This window comes from Aptenodytes forsteri, unplaced genomic scaffold (assembly GCF_000699145.1).
Source record: "Aptenodytes forsteri isolate BGI_AS27 unplaced genomic scaffold, ASM69914v1 Scaffold360, whole genome shotgun sequence".
Lineage (NCBI taxonomy): Eukaryota > Metazoa > Chordata > Aves > Sphenisciformes > Spheniscidae > Aptenodytes > Aptenodytes forsteri.
In genome coordinates this window covers 1,018,813-1,040,608 of record NW_008796109.1, presented here as the reverse complement: position 1 = coordinate 1,040,608, position 21,796 = coordinate 1,018,813, and the positions used below count along the sequence as shown (strand labels likewise).

The window sequence follows — 21,796 nt, the reverse complement described above, 5'->3', positions numbered from 1 at the left end:
TTTGAGGTTGAAAGTTCTTCCTCCATTGAAAAATATTTTTCAGTCTACACAATTCCCAAGTCACTCTCTTATTATGACTCAGTTTGAAGCAGCTGCTACACAAAATGAGAGGCTAAGTTTCTACATTATTTAGGATTTTTTTGCTCTTCTTTACTGATAAAATTCTTTAATTATTTTTTCTATCTAATAAAGCATTCCTGGAAACTATGTGAAGATCAGTTAGGGATGCTTGTATAAATATCTGCAGGATCCTCATGGCTCTGAACTGTAATATTGCTAACCCCTCTCCAGTTCAACAAGATGAGACCCTGTACCCACTGCAATCTGCAACTGGTCTTAACAAAGATGGCTACAATTAAACAGAAGCCTCTCAGCTGTACTTTGGGAAACTCTTATTCTACAAGAAAACTCTTATTCCATAGAATCACTTCTAAAACAAAAAGTTAATAAATGTTGTCTTCAAAATAACAGAATACAGTATTTAGAGAAAAGAAAAAGTAAAAATCAGAGCAATTACTTTAACTTCTTTGTTAGTGTGTATTTCTTCAGTTTTCATAGCTCCTGACAGGCAGGGTGAGGTTGTTGGTGAGGAATCCAACAATTTTTTCCCATAGTTAACAATAATTACTGCTAGTTCATATTCTTTCCATGAACGTAGTACCTATTAAAGAATCATCTGTTATATATTTTTGTTTTGCATAACATGTAATGTTTCATTATTGTCTACTTATAATTGTCAAAATGCATGAATATTATAAATAGAAATTAATTACTCAATACTTAAGTTTCCTTTCATAAAAAAAACAGGACTATAGACCTGTAAAATAATTGAAATTGCAGATACGTTATCTATGTGTTCTACTTCTGCTTAACCTATTCCTCAGAGAATAGAAAGATTTAACCAGAAGTATCTATTGCTGTGATTGACATTCTCCCTGCTCTTAGGCAGTATTGCTATCAAAGAATATAAAGGGTAACTAAATGATCCTCATTTACCTCTCTGGTATTAAGTGCACATTTGAAAATCAACTGTATTTTAGTGAAAAAAGTGGTGAAATTTATTTTTAAAATTACGGAATTTATGAATGAACAGTGTAGGGAATGTTTTTAGATGGCTTTATCTTCTTTAGATAGAGCTCTAAAGGCCAAAGTGCTTCTACTATATGCAAGGTAACTTCACGTTAGGGTGTTTGTCTTTGGGATACAAAATAAGTGTATAGATTACTTAAGGATAAATACAGTTCATGGCCTGACTGTAACTCGACAGAAAACCATATACCATGGATTAATCAAAAGTATTTTCAATTCTCTCATTCTGTTTGCTATTCTGTTGAAATGCTATCTGTAAGGAAAAAAAAAAAAAATCAGCAGTACAAGCAGACAGTCATTTAGCTGGGGAATCCAACACCAAACAAACACTATATCAAGGTTTCAAGGATCTTAATAGGCTTTATTGGCCTTGATAGCCTCCACCTGGGCCCTCCCCCCATGGGGCCAGGAGCTCCCTTTCAGCTCAGGCCTGAGCCTACAGTCCCTGCCAGCTCCTGTGTGGCAGGAATGCTGGTCTCCAGTGTGCTCCAAGCCATGCCTGGGCCTGGCAATGGATCCACTGGTCTGGACACCTGACCCATGGACTGACTCCTCAGCTTGACCTCAGACTGCTCCCATCACGATGGACCAGCCTGCTGGGCTGTGTCTGACCCTAGCTACCCTCACCAGACCTGATCCTGACCTGCAGATTGACTTCCCAGCTTCAGCTCAGACCTGCCTCGTCACCACAAACTCACCCAATGATCTGGACTCCTGGTTGAACCTGACTGCCAGGTGCTGCCCTGCCAGCCGTGGCATTGCCCTCGGCTCCTGGCTCCCCAGCCCTCTCTGTGCCCTGACACTGCCCTCACAGCCATGAAATAATTGATTAATACAAAGAAAATGACAACACTAAGGCTTAAAATACTCATCTTTATAGAAAGAATGAAAACTGGGTCTCCTTGCAGTGCACTTTTGAGGATATTTGACACTGATTTGGTCTTGTGAGGTGAGCACAGAGATCCAGCTCCTATAAAGACCGGGGTGAAGGATCACCAACACAGGGGAATCCCTCAAAGCATCAGCCACAGCTCAGCTTCAGTATGAGCTCTTAGCTGAGGTGCACTCAAAGCTAGAGGAAAGCTGACTTTTTCAGCATCATACATTTATCATGGTGGGTACTTAACTCTAGCCTGTCTCTACACCTGAGGAAAAAAAATCCTACTGGTACCACATTTCTCTTTATCTCACTAAATAGATTGAGTATCTGAATCATAAATGTGATCTACAGATATGTATTATGGTTAAAAGTCAAGGTGTTTATGTTCCTGCCAGCATGTGGAACTAAATAGTGTAAAGTCTCTTGTATCTAATTAGCAAATAAGCCAGATATGCTAATCTGATTAAAACTACAAATATGGCCTATTTGCAGTAAATAAACTTTTAAATTTATACATTATATATAGGCCTTATTGAAAATAGTACTACCTTAAATGTAAAAATACACACAATGATATAAAATACAGATTTCACGTCATGGACTAATAGTTACAGTCTATTTTCTGAAGAAATGAAAATTCTCAATTCTATTAAAAAGTCAAAATGTCATTATTATATAAAATGTACTGATACAAAGATACTAATAAATATTTCTATACCTTTACTATTTAAGAGTGCCAGTTCTCTAAGATATCACTCTGAAGGCCAGCTTACTAAATCTTTTTATTCTCTAAATGACAAGAGCTATATCTTAAACTAAGCTGTAAGCACAATAATACACACCATACCTTTGCTGTATAAAATGAAGTACAAGCTATCATATGCTGAATACTCTCATAACATCCTGCCTGCCTCCTCTGCAAAGTAGCACTTGGAATTTCTTGAAGGACAGCCAAGCACTTAATGAGGATCTGTAAATACAAGGGTTAAAACAAAGTTTGTAGTCTGCAACACACTTAGAGCTTGTACCTTTGTACAGCCTATTGTATTTAATGGTGAACTTTACAAATACTTTGAAATCTAACGGATAGTATGAAATGCTAGCTCTACAAAAGCCAATAATAAAATTTCCATTGAATTTAACGGTGTCAAGATTTCAACCACAGCCCTTTGGAATAAACGACATGTTCACATAAAATCACAGATACTAAATTACAGATACATGATGGATATTTTTGCTAATTTAATTAACATGAAATCAAAGAATGCTTAATTCAGTGAGATGACATACTCCTAGTAGAGGACTGCTTAAAAATATATTGAGCTGGTCAGAATTTTAAATGAAAGAAAAATGTTTCCCCCATTTTTGTCTATCAGACATGAAAAGGACATGCGACTAAATTATTGTTCCCTTTAATTAGGAAATCTGAAACAGAAGCCATTTCTAGTGCCTTTAGCCTTTAGTAGGTCATCACAGCCAATAACGTCTTAAGCAAGCCCTGTATCCTGTGTGTAAACAGATTTTTTTTTTTTTTCTAAAAACTTTTCAGGGCCCTGAGTGCCCCAATAGTCATTCGCTGAGCAGCCTCACTTGGGGCCTCCTCTCACACCTTCTGCCCAGGAGCCCAGGAGTCCCAAGTAAGCTCAGACACAAGCCTTCAGTCCCTGCTTGATCTATGGTATTGTCATGCTGGTCTTCAGTTCTGTCTCCTGGAGGGACCTTGGACCTGTGTTGTAGCCTTGTCTCCAGTCTCTGGCTCCAACTCCTGCAGCTCCTGACTTTTTCTCCTGGATGGACCCTGGGCCAGCCCAATAACTTCACCTTCTCTGAACTCTCAGTGGATCCTCTTACCAACACCCTGCTCTGTCTGCCATGTTCAGATGCTGCTAGTCTGTGCCTTGCCTGCACTGCAGTCACCTCATCCTTCCTCATAGAGCGAACATGCTATTACTGCTGCCGCCTGACAAAACTACCTAATTACAGGAAAAAAGTTGCATGTTTCTATTGTATCCTTGCTGAATCTAAAAAACATGTCTGCTGCTTCGGAAATGGCAGGAAAGAATTCAGGTACTCTGTTTTCAAAGAGAAGGTGCTTGCTTCTGGAAAGGAGCACATGCCTGAAAACTAAAGACTGCATTATCAAAACACTGTATAGCCTTCTTTTTTTAAGAAGAAGAGAGAACTGTATATGAAGCAAACATTCCAAAAAAAAGCCATAGGCAAATGCTGCTTTTCTTTCCTCAAAATTGCCATCTGCAAGTAGCATTCAAGTAGAAGAAGTATAGTAGAATCATAGATTCTACTATAGTTTAAAAATACCAACAAATCATCCCGAAGAAACAATCAATATTCTGCAGTTACTTTAGCATCTCTGAGAGCAGAATCTGTGCAGCTTACACGGAACATATATGCATTGGGAACACATAAAACCATAAAAGGCTTTTCTCTGAGCAGCTACTAAGAACTCGAAGCCTAGACATTTAGCTCTCCCACTGTACACTCCACTATAAGTTTAATTTTAATCGCTATAACTGCAGGACTTTGATGCCAGCTGCTTTGTCTTAAAATGCTCTCACCTGAACTACTGGCACTGAAGAAATCTTGTGATAAATAATTGGAGCAAGGAGACCATAACATTGTACAACAGACTGCAGGGTGTAATTTGCATCATTCAACCAATTGCTAAGTTCAATTGCCACAGTCATTCTTTTACATTCTGCTAATCTAGCAACCTGTAAAAGAAAAACACATTTTGATTCAAATATGAATTCTGTTGTTTTAAATCATTTGAGAGTGAAAGAAGACAGATGTTATTGCAGTTTAAAAAGCAGTGTAAGCAGCAAATAAGAGTTTAAAAATTAATTTACATTGACACCTGTTAGAAGTATATTAACAAATGCAACATTATTCATGATTCTAAAGGAAACAATTGTTCGTGACCTAATTGTGCCCTCTGAATTTACCCATATAATTTACAAACCCTGGTTAACAACCTCAATCTCCATTCCATGTGGAGTGGAAATTTCACATGCTAACCTTTCAGAGTAGGTAAGGGGAGGATAAAAATCCCTCCCTTTCCCTTCCAGTTATCTGCTGCAGTCCTTGCATGGGTGAGCAGATCCAGTAAAGTCACTGAGTAATCGACTGCTCACATTTTTACGAGACAAGTACTTCAGCAAAGAAAGAGTGGAATAGGAATTTAATAATACAGGAGGAAAAGCTTGACTATCCAAATAAAAAAGAAAGGTTTTTTGTGTCATTAACATGCCATTATACTGTAAGAAAGTCTGAAATAAGACAAAAGAAGCTTAGTATATTAAAACCATGAAACCCTGTCAGAAGTTCAATATTAATGAAAATGTATGTATTAAATAGTAGAAATGTTTAAAATTAAAAATCCAATGTGCATCTTAGTAGGACAAAAATAAAAGTGATTATACTTATTTCTTAAATTATAGTCTACCACCACTGAAGTCAAGGAAAATCCTTCCTCAGTTGGAATCACTGGGCTTTGGATTAGGCAATAACTGAATCAGAAACCATCTTTTCACCAGGATACAAAATAACCAACAGCTACTAAAATACTTCAGAAAGGAAGACCAGGTAACTCACAGAAAATTAAGTATTCTGTAAATAGGATTAGAACATTGCAACATTTATCTTGCAATGATGAAATAAAGCTGATCAAAAAGTAAAATCAAACACTGGGCTTTGGATTAGGCAATAACTGAATCAGAAACCATCTTTTCACCAGGATACAAAATAACCAACAGCTACTAAAATACTTCAGAAAGGAAGACCAGGTAACTCACAGAAAATTAAGTATTCTGTAAATAGGATTAGAACATTGCAACATTTATCTTGCAATGATGAAATAAAGCTGATCAAAAAGTAAAATCAAATCCAATATATTATTTAAAGCCACACATACTTGTTCCTTATAAAGTATCTCATTGGAACAGATGGAATCACAGAAGAGTGCTCCTTCCATGACATTAATGTCACAGACAGCAAATATATTCCTCAGAAAGAGGTGCAAGGTAATAGGAGAAGTCTGAGATACAGCTTCAAAACGTAACCTACAAAATAAAAAAGCAAAAGAATGGTAAAAGCATGTTAATGATGATTCAGATATCGCATGCCTGAAACTACATTATATTAAAATGCAGTCTTTAATTTTAGAACGATGGACAAAAAGGATTACTGTAGCTACTTCTGGAAATAAGATTTATACATAAAACTGAAAAAACTGCTTAAAATTTCTAACGAAAAATAAATAAAAGGGATAAGACTCCTTTTCAAATTGCTGTCCACCTTCTAGTATCCTAAGACAGCTTTTCCTTAGTTGTTTCACCTAATCCAGTGAAACTTACTTTGAACTTTCTTTGAAAACTTGGGATGCTACAGCTTATTTAACTGTCTTCTTTTACACATTATTTGTCTGTATTCTGACAATGACGCATGCAGTTGTGAAGTCCATTAATAAGTATTAGTATTTTCAAATTGCTGTCCACCTTCTAGTATCCTAAGACAGCTTTTCCTTAGTTGTTTCACCTAATCCAGTGAAACTTACTTTGAACTTTCTTTGAAAACTTGGGATGCTACAGCTTATTTAACTGTCTTCTTTTACACATTATTTGTCTGTATTCTGACAATGACGCATGCAGTTGTGAAGTCCATTAATAAGTATTAGTAATAGACTCCTTTTCATCACTGATTCTTGTATTACAAGTCTCAAAAGAATCTCTTTTCTTCTGCCTGCTTTTTTGTTTTGGGTTTTTTTTTCCTTCCCTGGAGGTAGGGGGGCATTTGTCCTTGTTATATTTTTTAAATATTTTTGTTACAGGAAAAATCCTATGATTTTGAAGTATAAGAAATAAATTCCTCCTTGTCCTCGACTGTATTTCCTGAAAGAGACTGAAACTCAAGAAGGAAGATCAAATAGATACACTCACATACTTGACATTACCAAGACATCAGCAGGGCTTCCGGCTGGAAACAAGAGGTTTCCTTTCCTTCCAGCTCCCTCTACTGTCTCTTTTCCTATGAACTCTCAAGCTAGTCCATCTTATTTCTTAGCTACCGATCAGTAAAACTGAAACTGTCTTATTTCAGATCCAATACTGCAGCTTTGAGACTCTTCCATATTAATTGCAAAAAAAAAATTAGGCTTGGACATTAACTGTCAGAAAAGCAAAATCCCTGAAACTGCTTTGCACAGCTATTTAACATTTTCTGTCTTCATTTGATTTATCTGAAAGTAGCTTCATTCAAATGTTATCTCTAGAGCTGTATGTGTTTAAAAAAAAAAAGAACTGATTAGGAAAAAAGATAGCACAATGACCAGACTTGCATTCCTGCTTTGTTGCCTAGGCCAGCGATAGATTTAAAACATCCACATAGTCATGAAATAGGATGTCTAGTGATTATCTGCCTGCATCAATACAGTCCACAGACTGCCTGTAAATCCCAAATGCTCTTACGGCATGTAACATCAAGACCCTTGGTCAGTTTGTATGCCTAGTATCAGACACATGGCGGCACTTGAAGGACAGACAGGATACACACCAGTGGTCTGGCTGAGCCCCAAATAACAAGTATGTTTAGACACATTACTTTCTCCTGTAACAGGATTCAAAGCACACACAAGCCTACACTACCTGCTTGCATCCAAACAGCATTACCGTGAGAAAACCGTGGGCTCTGATGCAAGTATATCAAAACAATATAGAGAAAATGCTAGCTACATTGTATGTCTCAGAAAAGCTGATTACCGGTTATTCTGTCTGTAAAATGGAAATGCAAGTATTCTGAAAAAACTTTTAGGAAATCCCCCTAATATCTATTTCTTGAAACAAAGATCTTGATTTCTTTATTTCTTCTTTAATTCTTGAAACATTCAAGAACTATTAACACACATGCAATAAGGTTGCTTCTTGTCATTATGGTTTCAAGACTAAGCCAATCTGTTAAACTGAAACGGAGATGCTGCAAACCTTTTTCATACCTCCTCCACAAGTTTGCCAAAACTTTCCTAATGAAAGAATTAGTCTAAAAAGAATTCCACACTAATGAAGATGATGATTTGTATTCAGTTATACTGGATGTTAATTCATTATCAAATTATAACCAGTTGACTAACATTTAAAACTATTATTTTTTATTCTACTATTTCATGTCTATTATTTCATACAAGTCTCTCTCTTTTATCTGGGAATTAATTAAGTTTTGATTTATTTTTCCATTTGGCTTTATTGAATTTCAGTGAATGTAACCGCAAAATTTCTAGCTGGGCTTTGTCATCATGAAAAACCTTTAATATTATGGTTGAACATTTGAAATTTATTTATAAATGAATTAATTTTAAATATCTCTTCTAAAGCACTTTAGTATATTCAAAGATTATTGGCAGATTTATATAGCCACCCCAAAACAAAATTAGCAAGCATTTACCCATTTTGGGTGGTGTTCTTGACAAAATTTTCATGCTTTCTGAACTCTACTGCTCCCTTAATTGGAAAGTCAAGAACCCAGTACATATTACATATTTTGCATGTGAAAATGCATCACACAGAATTAATAGCCACTTTATAAATGTTTCCCAATTATCTTAATGAAACAATCATTATAAAGAATTAGGTGTGTAAATACTAGCAGTTCCATAAATAAAAAAAATCCTCTGCTAATTATAAAACACTGTATTTTTATAACACATTTCACACATTTTTTTTTCAGAATGTTTTTCATATCGCAAGTCTGAACAAAATTTCACAACCTGGTACTCTTTAAAATAAAATGTGCACATCTATAGTTAACTATTATTTTAATTTTGTTTTCGCCAGTTACCTGTTTTCAGATATAGTCAAATTACTACTTGCAGAAATAACAGCTGCATTGGCAGGCAGTGGAGAAGAATTTGAAACAAAATAATCCCACACTGGTGAAAATGCTTCTCTGGCTAATGTATAGTTGCCAGTCTGATAGGCTACCTACAAAAAAAACCACCAACAACAAAAAAAATTTAGCAAGTTTCCACGTTCATCAAATAACCAAGCCAAATGTGATTATAGTATAATGAAAGGTTTTAACGTTCCCCCTCAACATGTAAATTTACCATTTCTGTAAGAATATTCTGACATATTTGAATAAAACACATGTAATAGCAATCTGATTCTACTAATATTAGTTTGCCTTCAGGATTAGCATCAGAGAAGGCAGAAGAGTTTCCTGACTGTTAACCAAGGATCTAACAGCCCTTTGTGGAATACTTTACAGGTATTGTGCTGCAGGTTTTGAAGGCATATTATTTCATCTAGGTTCATTTTACTTTTGCTAATACTGCAGAATGCCCTGCTGCTCCGGATAATGGGATGTAAATGGAGCCGCACAAGTAGGCATAAATTCATGTGGATACTTCTTACTCTGGAAGATTTTAGGAAATCTTCTAACTGTTCCCCATGATCTGATCTATAGGGCTAGACAATTTCACTTTTCTCCATACCACAATCTGTTTTAAATTTTCTTTATGAAGAATACAGAAAATTATGATAAAGGTCTGACAGAGCCTTTGTGGTCTTCCACAAGACACTACAAAAATAATTTCAATATGAAAATGGTTGGATTTGATACCTGGTAAATTCAATCACATTTTCATCCCATACTGTAATGACTAATAAGATGATTTCTAGCACTTGGTCTCAATCACAAAAATAAAAAAATAAATTATAAAAAAGAAGAAAGAAGTTAAATGCACACTGCAAAACAGGAACAGGGATAAGAAAACTAGCTGAGAGGTATCTTTCCCCTTAAACTGGAATTTCCAATAATTTTGAATTATGAATTGAGTTACTCAAATATACCATTCGTTATGTTAAAATTGTGATTTGTGCTTATAAAGCTTTTGGCAAGAAAGTCTTGAGTTTTTACCAGAAGAAGTTTTAGAGCTACCAGTGAAAACAAGTAATTACAACCAAATTAAAGTATGTGTTTATTATCAAAGGCTCTAACCCTACCTGAGTTAGATAGGCTCGAACAGTAGTAGCAGAAATAGGTGGATAAGCAAGGATTGGTTTAGTCGTTTCTCCAATGGCATCACCAATAAGTTTTCCATCAGAAGAATATGCTGCGACTGCAAATATGTATTTCTCATTGGGATCTAAGCCTTGTATTTCCAAGAGGCTTTTCCCATCAGCTGGTATCTATCAATAAAAGTATTTTCTAGTTACACCAACTGTACATAACAAAAACAAATCTCAATTTCTAAACTTTTATTGTTAAATAAATTATTTAACGGTCTTGGATACAATCAAAGTACAACCTAGATTAACAGACATGTCATATTTCCACGTAATATTAGGTTCTTGAAGACAATGAGAAAACAATGAAATGACAGGGGAAAAAAGTACCCATTTTCTCTGGAATGCAGTTGAGTATACAGAGCACATAACCTAAGAAAACAGTTAAGTACCAGGACCTGGAGTTTCTCTAAGACATTTTTGTCCATTTGCACATTCACACTGTGAGTGTTCATGCTTGCAGTCATTGAGCTGGAAACATTCTGGCCCCGAGCTGTGCTTCCAGAGAAAGAGCATATAGCTCTCCTCCATACATGCCACGTGCATGTATTAGATATGGGCAGAGGATGTCTCAGGTCCTCTCAGCACCATTAACAGGACTTTGGAGTTTGTGAAACAAACAACGTGTTTTTAAGATCTTCTCTTCATTTTTCCTTCAAGTAATTGCCCACCTGCACTTTAACATCACGGCTCACTCCTAACAGGCCTTTCCACCTTCCCCTCCATAACCAGGACAACTTATACAAAGGAAAGTTTTAGGGTCTTGAAACAACAAACAACTGACACAGTGACTGAAGCACAACATGAGAAACAAGATCATCGTAATGTATCATCAACACAGTGCTCATATTCACATACTGTCTGGCCTTCATAAGGAGACCTCTGAACAACAGAAATCCCTTCAAATGCTGGGGCTGAATCCTGAACCAGCAGACCAGAAATTAGTGTAAGACAGTCTGTAGTATCCCTTTAGAGCAAGCTTTTCTCATGTTCATAAGTTGATAGATCATGCCACCACCAAGAATGCTAAACCTTTTCCATGGAGCAGGCAGATAGTGACTTTGCCTGCAGATCAGCATTTTGCAAAAGCATATCCTAAAGCAACCAGAAGTTCCATTGCTGAGGCATATGGTTAACCTCTGGTCTGTGCATCTCTAATGCCTGCCAGAGCTAAGACAGTCAGTGGCTTGGATGGACTGCAGCAAGTTCACAGAAAGACAGCTAGCAGTGGGGTGACAGTCTCCAATGAAACACTTAATTCACCTGGAGCAGGATAGTATATTGAAATTAGCTCACTGGACATTGCAGGAAGCTTGATTCTCTGGATTTGATAATAAGAATATCAAGAATAACATCAAAGCCTCTACTGCCAGCAGCTACACACACCTTCTCTTTTTATACACCTTCCTTTTTAGGGAGGATATAGGGGGAACAGGCGCAAAGGGAAAGATTTCCTCTCCATCACCGAAGACAAGTCTATCAGTGTTAGTATAGAGCTTGCTCACAAAACCAGGAAAGCTAGAAACATTGGGCAAAAGAGGTTGAGATCATTCTTCTGTCACAATGCAAAACAGAGACCTGCCCTGCAAAGAACAGAACTCTTCATGAAGAAGATTTCCAGACATAAAAATGATCACTCAGATCTGAGACTACAGTAAAATTTGCTGAAGAGAATGTGCTGAAGCCTTTTTGCCCCTTTCTTAAAACCCAGGATGCAGAGTATTTGGATGGATCACGGTCGTCATTCAGGTGGACAGTGTAATAGCATGCGTAAGTGAGTGAAAAACAGAACTCTGTGCAGTCTGTGCAGGAACATCAGAGTGTGATCCAAAGGAAAACACTACACTAACACAAAACAAAAAAACCAAAACAAATTCTGAAAATAAAACATCAAATTGTAATGAAGGAATAATATAAAAGAGTACTGACACAGTCACATGATCAGTCATAAGTAACCAAAGATGTGTGGGATGATTTGTCATACCACATGTTCACAGCATGAAAGGGAAAGCGCATGAACCTAGAAGACAATCATGTCTGAACATGAAGGTTATTGAAGGAGTTATATTATCATGTTGCCAGAATTAAGTAAGGAAAGGTCTTGTTAAGAAGAAATAGTTGATAGAAGTTACACAATTAAGAAAAATATTAAACTTTCTTTCTCTTTTTTCAGTTCAAAATTTCTCTTTTTTTGAATCCCTGGAAAGAGTAGTGTCTGAGGCACACTCTATAAATGCATCATATACTTTCTTTTCCTTTTGTATTTCTTAGAAGTTGCTCAAAAAACAGAGTTATAACAGAATAGACTGAGACTTGTCTAACATGAAGCTTTTGAATCATTTAATTCATTATTCAAAAAAGGTTCCTAGATTTTTTTTTGGTTTTTGGTATGCCTTCAGCCTAGCAAAATTTCAATTGCTTAAAATAAAGATCAAAAGGTTTGTCAAAGGCTTGGCCAGTTACCGGATTAAAAAAATATGTCAGATGATGTCAGATGTATACATTTAGAAAGTTGGATTTTTTTAAAGGAAGAGAGAATGACCTAAAGGAGTTTTACCTCTGTCTTACCTCTTCTCCTGCATTTGGAAGTTTATTGTTATTTAACCTTACTTTCATATTACTTCCTCCTGCTACACAGCCCAAAATACTGTACCACGAAACCTTTGAAGAAAATGAGAACAAAATGAGTTGATACATAATAGTATTTCCAACCTTTGCCTAATGTGGAATGTACTAATTTTGTGAAAACAATCTCTGAAAAAAGAAACTTAGTTATAAAAATGTATAGTCTAACTACACTAGAAACATTAATTAATTGATTTAGCTGAAGAACTAGATAGACTACAATGGCAATAAAAGCAGATGACTCTCCATTATGCCGTCTCCTACCTTGAGCTACCCTATACCTCAAACCTATCCCAAAGCATAAACTCTGTAGGTCATCCTGTAGATTTAAAGTCATCTAGATCCCTTATTTGATCCTTGCAATGGTATTCTTCTAAAGTTGACATCAGGTTCTGATTCAGCAAACTACTTGAGGACAGATCCTTAAAAGCAGGCAACAGAAATGCAGATATGAAGTAATGCACTAATATTTTCTAAATAATCCATGTTCTTAGTTCCTATTGAAATCAATGCTTTTTTAATGCCATCGAGCTGCTGCTGATCTCATTGGGCATATCATCTACACTTTTCAGTATCTTTAACCAAGAAAGAATGTGAGCATGCATTCCTGGATCAGTGCTCAGCCGTGTCCACTGAGATCAAACATGGAAACTAATTTTGATTTCATCTCTGCAGAACTGGGCAGATGGATTTCAGTAAGTTATGCATCTGATGAAGTTCTCTTGCATTAAACTTCTTCTACTAAAAACTGTACGAAGTCTATTTACTTTCAGTAGACATTTAAACAGGCCTGAGGTTTGGCAGATGAGGTCATTTTTCAACATATAAAAATTCTGTGCAGCTAAAATGTTCATTTTTCTTGTAATACACATAATTTGTCTTGCAATGAATCCTGACTGTCTTTCAGAAGGCGATATTGAAATAGAGGAGATTATTTTCAGCAAGTGAGCAACTTTAAGATCAGGAAATTTTAGAGATACTTTGTCTTCTAGTACAAGAACTATATATGTCTAATTAAATCCTAAGTATCCATTTCCAGTTAATAAGTTCTTAATAAACAATAACTTCATATCCGCTCAACAGCTATGCGTATCTTTAGAAAAAAAATTCTAGGATATCTGGGCTCAAATTAGAAGAATAATAATCACATTGCACCACCTAGTGGCCCAATATGTTACATGCACTCTCCTGTATCAAACAAAATGAAGTATTAACACATGCTAAACCAGATGAACTACCAGACTTTAAAGAATTTATTTTTATGTTCATTAGGGATAAAAAGGAAGAACTTTTCCCTCATTAATTTCTTTGAAATTCACTAATCAAACTGCAATAAAACTGCAAGTTATAAAACAACTGTTCACAGAAACATTCTTACCACTATTAAAAAGATTTGAGTTTCTACTGGTTTTATACAAATCGTTATTTTGAAGAAGCTTGCAAAATCACTATAAAAATTTCTCTCTCAAGAAGACTGCAGCTAGTGAATTCTTCATACTTCAGCCTGTTTGAACCCTTTCTGGACATATGAAGGAGAATAAGGTGATTTAGAACAGTCAGCATGGATTTACCAATGGCAAATGATGGATCACCACCATGATTGGCCTCTGTGACAAAATTATTTGCAGGGGAGGGGGGAGGGAGTTTACCTTGACCTTGGCATGGCATTTTTTTCAACACTGTCTCCCAGTATTCTTATATCCAAGTTAGGATGATACAGTATGAGGGGTGTGAACAGATAAATGGGTAAAACAATGGTTAGAAGGTCAGACTCAGAGAGTAGTTGCTAATGGTTCGTACTCTACCCAGAGGGTGGTAACAAGTGGACCACTGCAGGGGACTATCCTGGGACCTGTCCTGTTTAATATCTTCAGCAATGACCTGAGGAAAAAAGTAAGCACACACCCACCAGGTTTGCAGATGATGCCAAACTGAGGGAAACAGTTGATATTGTTGAGGGTGGGATTGCTAATCAGAGGGACCTAGAGAGCCCAGAGGAATGGGCCAAGAGGAACCTCATGAAATTTAACAAGGACAAATGCAAAGTCTTGCACCTGGGAAGGAAGAATCCCTCGCAAGGATACAGGCTGGGGACTGATGGGCTAGGAAGCAGCACTGAAAACATCTGGGGATCATGTTAGACAGCAAGATGAACATGAGCTAGCAGTGTGCCATAGCAGCAAAGCAGCCTAAAAGCATCTTGAACTGTATTAGCAGACGTACAGTTAGGAGATTGAGGAACATCATTATCCCCCTCTGCTCAGTACTCATTAGACTACATCTAGATACCATGGCCAGTTTCCCTCCTGCCCCCAATCATTCTAACAAGAAATGTTGAACAACTAGAGTGATTACAGCAGAGAACCACCGAGATGGTTGGGAGCTGGAGCGCTAGCCCTGTGAGAAGAGGCTGAGAGAGCTGGGCTTATTCATCCTGGAGAAGAGGTTGCTTCAAGGGACCTACCAGGAGCCCTTGAGTGCCTCCAAGCAAGTGATGAAGAAGATATAGCCAGGCTTTTCATAGTAGTGCATGGTAGGAGGATGAAAAACAATAGACCTAAATTGAAGGAAGAGAGATTCCAACTGTACATAAGGAAAAAAGTTTTCCCCATGAACAGGTTGCCCTGTTGGAGCAGGTTGCCCAGAGAAGCTGTTCAGTCTCTATCCTTGGAGGTTTTCAGAACTGGCTGGATAAAGCCCTGAGCAACCTGGTCTAATCTCACAGCCGACCCTACTTTGAGCAGAAGGTTGGACTAGAGAACTCTCCTAAAATCCCTTATGATCTGAGTAGTTCTGTGATTCTACACGTTCAACAGAAGGTAGATTTTTCCACCTGAACTATGGCACTTCAGCACTTCATTAACAGAGGCTTCAGCGTGATGCTTTCTTGCATCACATAATGCAACAGCCTTGCATCTCTTCAGAGGGTAACTAGGAGTATGTCAGTCCCTAAACAAAAGAATGAGCTTTTGACAAGTAGAATAAATAAGTGGTATATGACAGAAACACCAAGGAACATGCTGCATGAGATGAAGAAAGTTTCGTGCAAATGTGAAGATCGAAACAGTGAGTCACAATTCACTCACAGGGGGAAAAAAAAGCATACTTAATTAAGTCAGAATAACATAATCTTCTCAAGAACAACAGAGAAAATTGTGATGATATAGCACTGTTGAAACAACTTTTGCTCTCTTGTGTATTGTTTAATTATTTCTTACACAGTCATCATGAAAAACATTACCTGAACATCTGAAGAGAACGGGGCTGGTTTAAATGTCATGGAGCAATGTGATCTAGAAAGTAATAGAGGAGGAGGAGGAGTCCTGCTTTTTTTCTTGCTGCTCATAGCTTCTTTGAGACTGTGGTACAAAGCATTTTGTTCAGCTTCAACTTGCTCAATTAATGTTAGTGCTTCCTATGATTTGAATTAAAACAAAAGGGAAAAACTATTAAAACATAACAATCAGACAGATTTAACACTTACAAATGGTTTTCAAAATGATCTTATAAAAAATTCACTGCTATGTAGAAAACTTTTTATAGATTTTTCATATGATCTTACATCCTAAATTAGGATGAATGGTACTTTGTGTAAGCTTTACATATACAGATTAATTCCACAATGTACAATAAAGGGAATGCAGGATTGCATATGAAAAAGGCAGGGCTGAGGCATATACAATTTTGGAAGAACCTATAGGAAAAAAGAGACTGATCACAAATAATGTTGATTAGCAATTAGTGGCAACCAGTGATTAGCTCCAACAAGAAACAAAAAAGATATCAACTCTTATTTAGGAGAGAGTTGGAGACCTAATCTGTGGAATTTCTGAAGGAACTGTGGAAGTGGTCAGACTGATTTTCTGTACTCCAGAATTAGAGAAAAGAAATAAAGTCCAGAAATAAAGGAAAGGGAGGAGAACACAGGCCTGGAAAAAGTAGGGCTAGGCCACTTCCCCTGGTTAGCTGGAGAAAGCTGAGAGCTGATTGACAGTCTGTTAGTGTCTTCCAAAAATGTGGGGTCCTGCTGCACATAGTGATTAGGTAGCCATTTGGTTGGTGATCAGGGTACATTTTTTTCTTACTGGACTGAATGACAAATCGGTAGGTTTCTTCACCTTGTTTGCATTGTCAGGATAAGAGAAATTTAACTTGGAAATTTAATATTAAAAACTTAGTACTTTTATATCTTTACTTGTGGCAGCTGTCCAGTGCAAATCAAAGCCAAAAAGGCCAGCTCCCAGAGATGAAGAGATCGGGGATGTCTTGGACAAATTACATTATTTTGGGAGAATAGAGAGCTGATATATTCCTACAGCTAGGGTTTTTATTTGAAATCTTCTAGTACCATATACTGGACCAAGAATTTAGGCTGAACTGAGTCTGAAAGATCAACTGAAAAAGAAAATCCCAAGTTATTGGTTATTCAGTGACAGTCCTATAATCTTGCACCTTAACAGTTCCTTGTTTCTGTCCTCATACATTTATAAGGCTGTAAGAACAACCATACCAGGTCAGATCGCAGACTGAATAAGCCTTGTATCTCATGTCCAAAAATGACCAAAAACTAGCCACAGATTTGTAGTGAAATGGGGAGCTAAGATTTAATAAAGGCTTAATCACATCACATAGCTCATCATTTGCACAGCCCCTCACTTCACCCCACTCCCTCCCCCTTTAGATTAGGGTTGCATCCACCCTAGTGAGAAATGTTTAAGGAAGAATATAAGATAAAGAACAAGATATGGAGTGACTCTTTCCCTCACACAACCATTCAACTTTTGCAATAGGTTATTAGAAACTTCATTGCTTCCTTAAAAATTATACTTCTTTATGGTAAACTGTACTATGATACAATTTTTAATTAAAAGAATCACAGACTCATTCTTCTCTGCAGACATATTTCTTATTAGTGCAAAGATGGAACTTCTCCCAGGCTTGATAAAGATAGTGTCACGAATGAGAGTGGTAATGTGTGACCTATACTTCATTAATTGTAGAACTTGGAATATAATAAATGTGGCAGTGTTGCAAGAGGAGAAAGAATAATCTTATGGCTGAGGAAGCCAAATGTCATTATAGAAAAACATACTTTATTCCTGCTTCTGCCACAGACTTGCCCTGTGATAAACCACATTTTATCCCTGCCTCTGCCACAGACTTGCAGTGTGTTATTAGCTTAATCACATTAATTCAATTTTACAGCTGGCCAACAAGAACTACCAGTGTACCCAATTCTGTAAAGACTTGGATGTCCAACTAGACATATAGGACATGAAGGAAGAATGAAACAACTGTGACAGAAATTTAAAAAAATGAAGGGTACACAGTAGCTCAAGTAGTTAAAGCAGTGTGATGTAGATGAGTATACACATATGACTCAGAAGCTTCCATACCTGTCTGGTGGTTTACTGCATGAGAAAAGGTTATTTGTATGTTTCTTCAAAAAAATAAACTGCTTTCCTATTTTGCAGCGTAATAAGAACAGACATATCATATTGTGCTGAGTACAGTAGAAAAGACCAGAAGATACCAGTAATTCTATATAGACCTCTTGGATGTTCTACGATAAAAAAGGCAAAATCCTCTACACAGAAGCATGAAAATAAAGGTATGGATTTGCTGTTCATGAAGTCAGCACCATCCACCTCAAGGCGGAAAATTAATTGAGCATATAATTAAATATTTCATCATAGTACAAATATCAAAGAAGATCATGCTAAGTTTGTCCAGGCAAAGTTAATTCTGACATTTTCTGGCAACTGGCTGCAAATATATTATATTATTTTACCTACATCTTTCTCTGTGAAAAGTGCACAGAAGTAAAATATAGTGAAGGTCAGTATAAGGCCTTTGCAAACGTTTGTTTGGGATAACCACACATTTCTTGGGAATTGCTTGTAAGTCTTCATTGGTGACTACAGTTACAACTTTCATACCATATCACTACATCTTATATTCATAAATGCCATATATTTTACAAATATATGAGAGAGATTTTTAGTGTATGTCTTTTCTGATCCAATTTTTGCATTCTTCTGACATGAAAGATATGTGTGTTAATTATCATGCTTCCAAATTCGTAGCACTTAAAAGAAAAACACTTTCTAGTAACTTCTTGTTTAAAATACTTCTTCATATATTATATAGTGAGAATTGCAGATTCTGTTATCTGTTGTACAGGCTATAAAGAAACTTTATGCCCCACTGATCAGAAGGCAATTTTCATGCACAGATGCTAGTACAAAGCTCAATGGAAAGACTCCCATTGATTTCAAAAGACTTCGAAATGAGCCCATGAAGAATCTACTTTTAGCCTCGATAAATTCCAAAATCTCCAACTTCTAAACTGTTTATTTAATAGGCATAAAATAAAGTCCATGTCATCATCACCAGCCAAAGTAATCTAAGACAACTTACAGATCTTGGAAAAAGAAGGATGTTGAAGGTTGCAATGGGGAGAAGGAAACCTGCATGGCATTTTGGCAAGGCATAGGTTCATAATTGCAAAGTCTAGGTGATTAAGTGTAGAAAGAAAGATCATAACTTTCAGGTTTCCTGTGTGCACAAAATTTGGGGATGAGCTCTTTCCTTGTTTTAAGTCACTTTCTTCCTTCATTGTAATGAAACTTCTCAGGGAAAATTTCACAACAGAAGTTAAAAACACCCAATGTCCCTCAAGTTCCTTCCATTTTTCTTCTTTTTGTAAGAAGGAGTAATCCAAGTCTTAATTATAAAGAACATGAAAAACTGTGATAATGGTAAAGAATTTCTACCATATTTTTTTTATTACCTCCAGTAGCTGCCTTTGGGAAGAAGTGGTTAACTCTTCAGGGAACTTCTGTGCAGCCTTTTGCATCAAAAAGATTGCTCTGGATAGCTTATTCTTTCTTATTTTTCTCATTATGAATGCCTCTGTAAAACAGATATTTTAAGACATTTATAAAACAGCAGCAATAATTTATTATACTTCTAGAATCTTAATTAATAAGCCTTACCTGTTAAATAATGGAAATCTTTAATATTCTTCACATGAGACTTGCTAGACTTAAGACTGTCATCCTTCTGAGCACCTATGTGGGAAGGAAATCCTGAGTTACTCATTCTGATAGTGCTATCGAGAAAATTTCAGTGAGAAGGCTTAATACGTAGTTTTGTAGTAAAGCTCTGCTCCATCTCATGTTCTTTTCTTTGGTTCAAAGAGAATTTCTTGGACTGATCATGCCACTAAAAATATTCCACCCTCATGCTCTAACATCTTTAGTAGTTCTACTAAATCACAGGAAAAGAGGGATCTTGTTTGATCATAAGGAGCAGTGCACAGGGGAGCTCTGCAGTGTCAAACTAATACTAGCTTTTAATTTAAAAAAAAAAGCACCAGGAATGGGAAACCAAGTAGAGTTTTTTCAGAAGGCATTTAGCAAGAGTGGGATATCTGCTGACTGGGAAGAGATAAGGACAACTTCACAGTAGAAACTCAGATTACAAAGAGCATTGAATAAAATATTCAAGTCATTCTCTAGAGAGAAAATTAGCATTACAGAAAAAATATTTCTGCAGAGCATCCCCCAAATCTCCCTTACTGACACTGTAACAGTTAATATTACAGTGGAAATACCACAACAAACTGTCTAGGAATCCAATCCAGTAGTTGTCAGCAAAGTTTAACTCCCATTGGTTGAGTAGAGGTTAGAGACTAGTATCATGTGGTAAATCTAAATTCTGCAAATTCAGTACATTATTTCTGTCTGTATGTGGCATACAAACTGCCCAACATCAGCTCCTCTTCAGAAAGTAGATACTCCTTTATTTCTTAGTATTACAAAATTTATTAACAGAGGACTCTAATCAAGCTATGAAGATCATTTAGCTTTACTGAAACCTACCTTGTGCTATTTTAAGAAGTTTCACAGCTACTCGATGTTGGGCCTGAACGAGCTCCAAGTGTAAATCCATTACAAAAGCATTACCTGTTCCTGTCTTATCATTACCACATCCCAAAACAGAATTCAAATTCTGATCATTTGAGTCCACCTAATAAATAGGAAGTGGCAATTAAGCAAACACAAACTTTTATTACTTAGCTTACTGCATTTATCTTGACATCGATATTATTATTTCAGTAAATTGACAAACACTGAAATTTGTCATATCTGTGTAATACGCAGTCATTCAAGAAAGCATGGAAGGAAGGAGAACTTCTAGACAGAGAAAGCATGGATAATGGACAAAGAAAACTAGACAAGACCTGAGAATCAATAGGAAACTGGATTAATAGTAAATATGAAACTGCAGAAAAAATTGTTTTATTGTGTTAACAGTCCACAAAACAAAGATTATATTGGTGTAGAATGATAATATTTAGAAAATCTGAACTCCCCTCAACAGCAAAAATTAATTTTAATAATGAACAGTTGCAAGCAATAAATATGAAAAGGGTTTCTGCTTTTATTTTATAGGAGAAAGCTACAAAAGATAATTATTTCCAAAAGAAAATGGCAAAGAAAACCTAAAAGAGTTCATAGTTTATTACTGAAAGAGAAAAATGCTATTTCTATTTCACAGAGATTTATTTTTTCTATTCTCTTCTTACACGGAGCAGGAAGATGAGGTACATTTGATAATGCTAAGATTTCTAAGTATGAAGAAAATCAGAGTTTTGTGTCATCAAAATCCAATACATTATTTATAGATTTTGTTGCAGGGTAGCTTTTTGCAGACTTTACCTTTGTACAGCAGTTGTCAAATATCGACTTTCCATCTGGCAGAAGTGTCATTAAGCGAGATGTGTTCATTCCATTAATTGCTTTTTCAAGACTTTCATAAGCAACTTGTAATTGTTCTATAGGACTTTTCTGAAATGAAAACACATAGAAACATGTTTTATTAGATAACAGCATTAAAAGCTATATTATGGACTATCAAAAGTACAGTGCTATTATTTTTAGCTGTTGCAGTTTAAACTCTGTCAAATAATTTTTACATAGGCACGGCTCCCCATGCTTTCATATACTAATATCAATGTTTTAAATTTCAAGTCATTTTATTTAATTTAGGACTGATTTGCCTTCAGCTCTCAAAAAACAATTTACTAACTCAAAGAGTTAGCTTATAGCAGAATGAAACT

At 36.2% G+C, this 21,796-nt stretch overlaps 1 protein-coding gene across 1 annotated transcript in view; it reads right to left on the bottom strand.

Annotated features, from left to right (window-relative positions):
* Positions 1-21,796, bottom strand: part of CFAP54 (cilia and flagella associated protein 54) — a 162,708-nt gene that overhangs the window by 64,162 nt on the left and 76,750 nt on the right. The window contains 12 exon segments of the mRNA XM_019474036.1: positions 518-661; positions 2,817-2,939; positions 4,546-4,701; positions 5,901-6,048; positions 8,816-8,958; positions 9,982-10,167; positions 12,613-12,705; positions 15,911-16,084; positions 19,463-19,584; positions 19,668-19,742; positions 20,556-20,703; positions 21,396-21,524. Coding sequence (XP_019329581.1) covers positions 518-661; positions 2,817-2,939; positions 4,546-4,701; positions 5,901-6,048; positions 8,816-8,958; positions 9,982-10,167; positions 12,613-12,705; positions 15,911-16,084; positions 19,463-19,584; positions 19,668-19,742; positions 20,556-20,703; positions 21,396-21,524 — 1,641 coding nt within the window.